At 47.6% G+C, this 3,154-nt stretch overlaps 1 protein-coding gene across 1 annotated transcript in view; it reads left to right on the plus strand.

Annotated features, from left to right (window-relative positions):
* LOC102001176 (acyl-CoA desaturase 4-like) overlaps positions 1-2,684 on the plus strand; it is a 24,836-nt gene extending 22,152 nt beyond the window's left edge. The window contains exon 6 of the mRNA XM_005352584.1: positions 2,485-2,684. Within this exon, the coding sequence (XP_005352641.1) occupies positions 2,485-2,684 (200 nt within the window). The remainder of the gene's footprint in view (positions 1-2,484) is intronic.
* Positions 2,685-3,154: the final 470 nt, after the last annotated feature.

The raw sequence follows: 3,154 nt of genomic DNA on the forward strand, positions 1-3,154 counted from the left end.
CTGTGTGTGTGTGTGTGAGAGAGAGAGAGATTTCATGTATGTGTGTGTTAGAGAGAGACTCTGTGTGAGAGAGAGAGATTTCATGTATGTGTGTGTTAGAGAGAGACTTTGTGTGTGTGTCAGAGATTTCATGTATGTGTGTGTGAGAGAGAGATTCCATGTGTGTGAGAGAGAGAGAGACTGAATGTGTGTGTGAGAGAGAGGGAGGGGGGAGGGAGGGAGAGAGACTCTGTTTTAAATGCCAGCAGTGGGGTCTGGTTAGGTCTCACTCAGTGCCTCCCAGTGAAAGCATGTGTGGAATTGAGTAACCGTATGTTAGTACCTTAGCCACACCACACACAGCGCGGTGCACAGGGGTGTATCCCTGTTTGGAGCCATTTGATTGGCAGGAATTCCTTCACCGTATTTGTTTTCTGTATAACTCCCATTATCTCAAGGAGTATTTTTTAAATTTATTTTTATTTTATTTGCATTGGTGTTTTGCCTGCGTATATATGTGAGGGTATGAGATCTTGAAGTTACAGACAGTTGTTAGCTGCCATGTGGATGCTGGGAATTGAACCCGGGTCCTCTGGAAGAACAGTCAGTGCTCATAACCACTGAGCCATCTCTCCAGCCCCTTGAGGAGTATTTTGGTGTCTTAATTTTTAGCCAGGGTCTCATCAGGGTCTCACACAGTAGCTCTGCATAGCCTGGAACTCACTATGCTGTGGGTTCTTTTAGAGTTCTTCTATGTGGAGCCTGCCGGCCTCAAATTTACAGAGCTCTGCCTAACTCTGCCTCCTGAGTGCTCGGATTAGAGGCACACACCACTATGCTCTGCTTTTGGGGATATTTTAAAAAAGATTTGTATATATGTATGTGCATGAGTGTTTTGCCTGTGTGTATAGGGTATATACCATGTGCATGTGGTACCTGTAGAATTTAGAAGAGGGTATTAGAGCCCCTGGAACTGGAGTAATGGACGGTTTTGAGCTACCTTGTGAGTGCCAAGAACTGGATCACGGTCCTCTGCAAGAGAAGTGAGTGGCCTTAACTGCTGAGCCTCTCTCCAGACCCTGGGCTTATTTTTCTCAACTTGAAAATGTTTTAGTTAGTATGTATTAATTACATATGATGATGAGTGACATTTTAATTAGTATGTATTAATTACATGTAATGACATTTTCATGCGTGTGCATGGTTTCCCCTATTCTAACCCTTCACCCTCTCATGCCCCTCCCATTCCTGGTAGTCCCCTTCCTCGCCCTAAGTAGTCCGTCCTCCTACTTTAATATCTTTTACATGTTCATGGCCTGATGAGTTTTATTTCTGGGGCGCATGGGAGCACAGGCTGAGAGTTTCTTCCCTGAAGCACGGACACTGGCAGGTGGCTAGACCACCATAGCTCCTCAACCATTAACTGTGTGTAAATCCTCAGGGAGGGATGGCACCCCAGGAGCCCTTCCGCTTGCCATGTTGGAAGGTTGACCAGCTCTGACTTGTCCAGCTCTTAGTTAAATCACAGGTGCCGTGAGTTTGAGATCACCACAGCCATTCCATGCCCAGAAGTTGGTATTCCACAACGCCTCCACCCTCGCCCACCACTTCCTCCGGCTCTTACCATTGTTTCCACTCTTCTGACTTCCTCTAGAGCTGATTTTATTTTGGGGGATTCAATGGCTTTTCTTCGTCACTGTCTCCCTCCACCTGAAAAGGGTCAACATTGTTGGAATTAGTTCAGAAAGAAGAGCCACGCAGAGAACAGGAAAACACCACGCGAATTACAGAGATAATTTCAAATCCAGAATTTCTGTTCTCCGTTATCCTGCAAGATGCCCATCCTAGGAGTTTCAGAATCTCAAGTGTTGGAGAGAATGTCCGAGTGCTTTCAGAGTTCCGTTTTCTTAATGCCTCTCCTACCCTAAGGTCAAAGCTCAGAGGAAAAGCAGTCAGAGCAGTATCCAGTGAGCCAGAGGTGGCTGAGGAAACTCCCGTCATTGGCCAGGACTCCTTCCTGGTAAATTTTGGTGCCCTCTGTCCACCTCTACCCTTCCAGAGAACAGTGGTTCATGGGAAACAGTATGACTTACTCCATCTAAGAAGCATAGCTACAATGGTCTCCTCTCCTCTGCTCTGTCCTAACCACAGGCACCCAGATGCAGACCCCATAGAGCTTGGGCCCTCTTTCCTGAGGCTCTGATACTTTCTACCATAAAATCTGTTTGCACAGACCTGGCTTCTCTCCCATTTTTTTATCTTATGATAGAAACTTCCTCTGATAAAGGCTCCCAGATAGGCATGTGTGAGCAGAGCCCATCAGCCGCTTTCCTGAGATTCCTCTGAGGGCATCTGTTCACTTTACAATACAAGACTGTGGGTTCATCTGTTGCCTCAACAGTGAGCTTCTTCAAGGTTTGAGGTACACAACATGTCAGAGGTATGCAAAGATCAGGAGGCAGCAGTCACCGAGCCTCCTAACTGCTCCCCATGCTTCTCTTCTAGGTGAGGGCTTCCACAATTACCACCACGCTTTCCCCTACGACTACTCTGCCAGTGAGTATAGCTGGCACACCAGCTTAACTACATTCTTCATCGACTGCATGGCTGCCCTGGGCCTGGCTTACGACAGGAAGAAAGTGTCTAAGGCCGCTGTCTTGGCCAGGATTAAAAGAACTGGAGATGGGAGCCACAAGAGTGGCTGAGTTTGGGGTCATCTGGGCCTCTGTTTGATAGACCAGCTGGGCCAACATTGAGTGTTCTGCTACTACTGAATAGTGCTACCAAAGCCCACTCCTGAACAATTATTTGGGGGGGGGGGTTGTAATGATTGTTCTGTCTCTTTAAGAGACAAGCCACACCCAATCCCTCCCCCATTCGCTGAGGCAGGCTGATCTTCAGCTTCCAGCCTGAGCTCTTTTCCTGCCCCTCTCTTGAAGAGGCAGCTTCCGCCTCACTCCCTACTTCTCCCCTTTCCTTTTCTCTCTCTCTCTTCACTTATCTCTCCCTCTTTCTCTTTCTCACTCTCTCCTCTCCTCCTCTTTTCCCTTCCCCTCCATAACCCACCTAATAAATGTCCAACTCCACTCTGTATGGTGTGTCTATCTCTCTCTCTTGCCTGCCCCCCACCGCCACATAGAGATATGCCACATGGTATTGTGCGCCATCCCTGCCT

Source organism: Microtus ochrogaster, chromosome 8 (assembly GCF_000317375.1).
Source record: "Microtus ochrogaster isolate Prairie Vole_2 chromosome 8, MicOch1.0, whole genome shotgun sequence".
NCBI classification, from domain to species: domain Eukaryota; kingdom Metazoa; phylum Chordata; class Mammalia; order Rodentia; family Cricetidae; genus Microtus; species Microtus ochrogaster.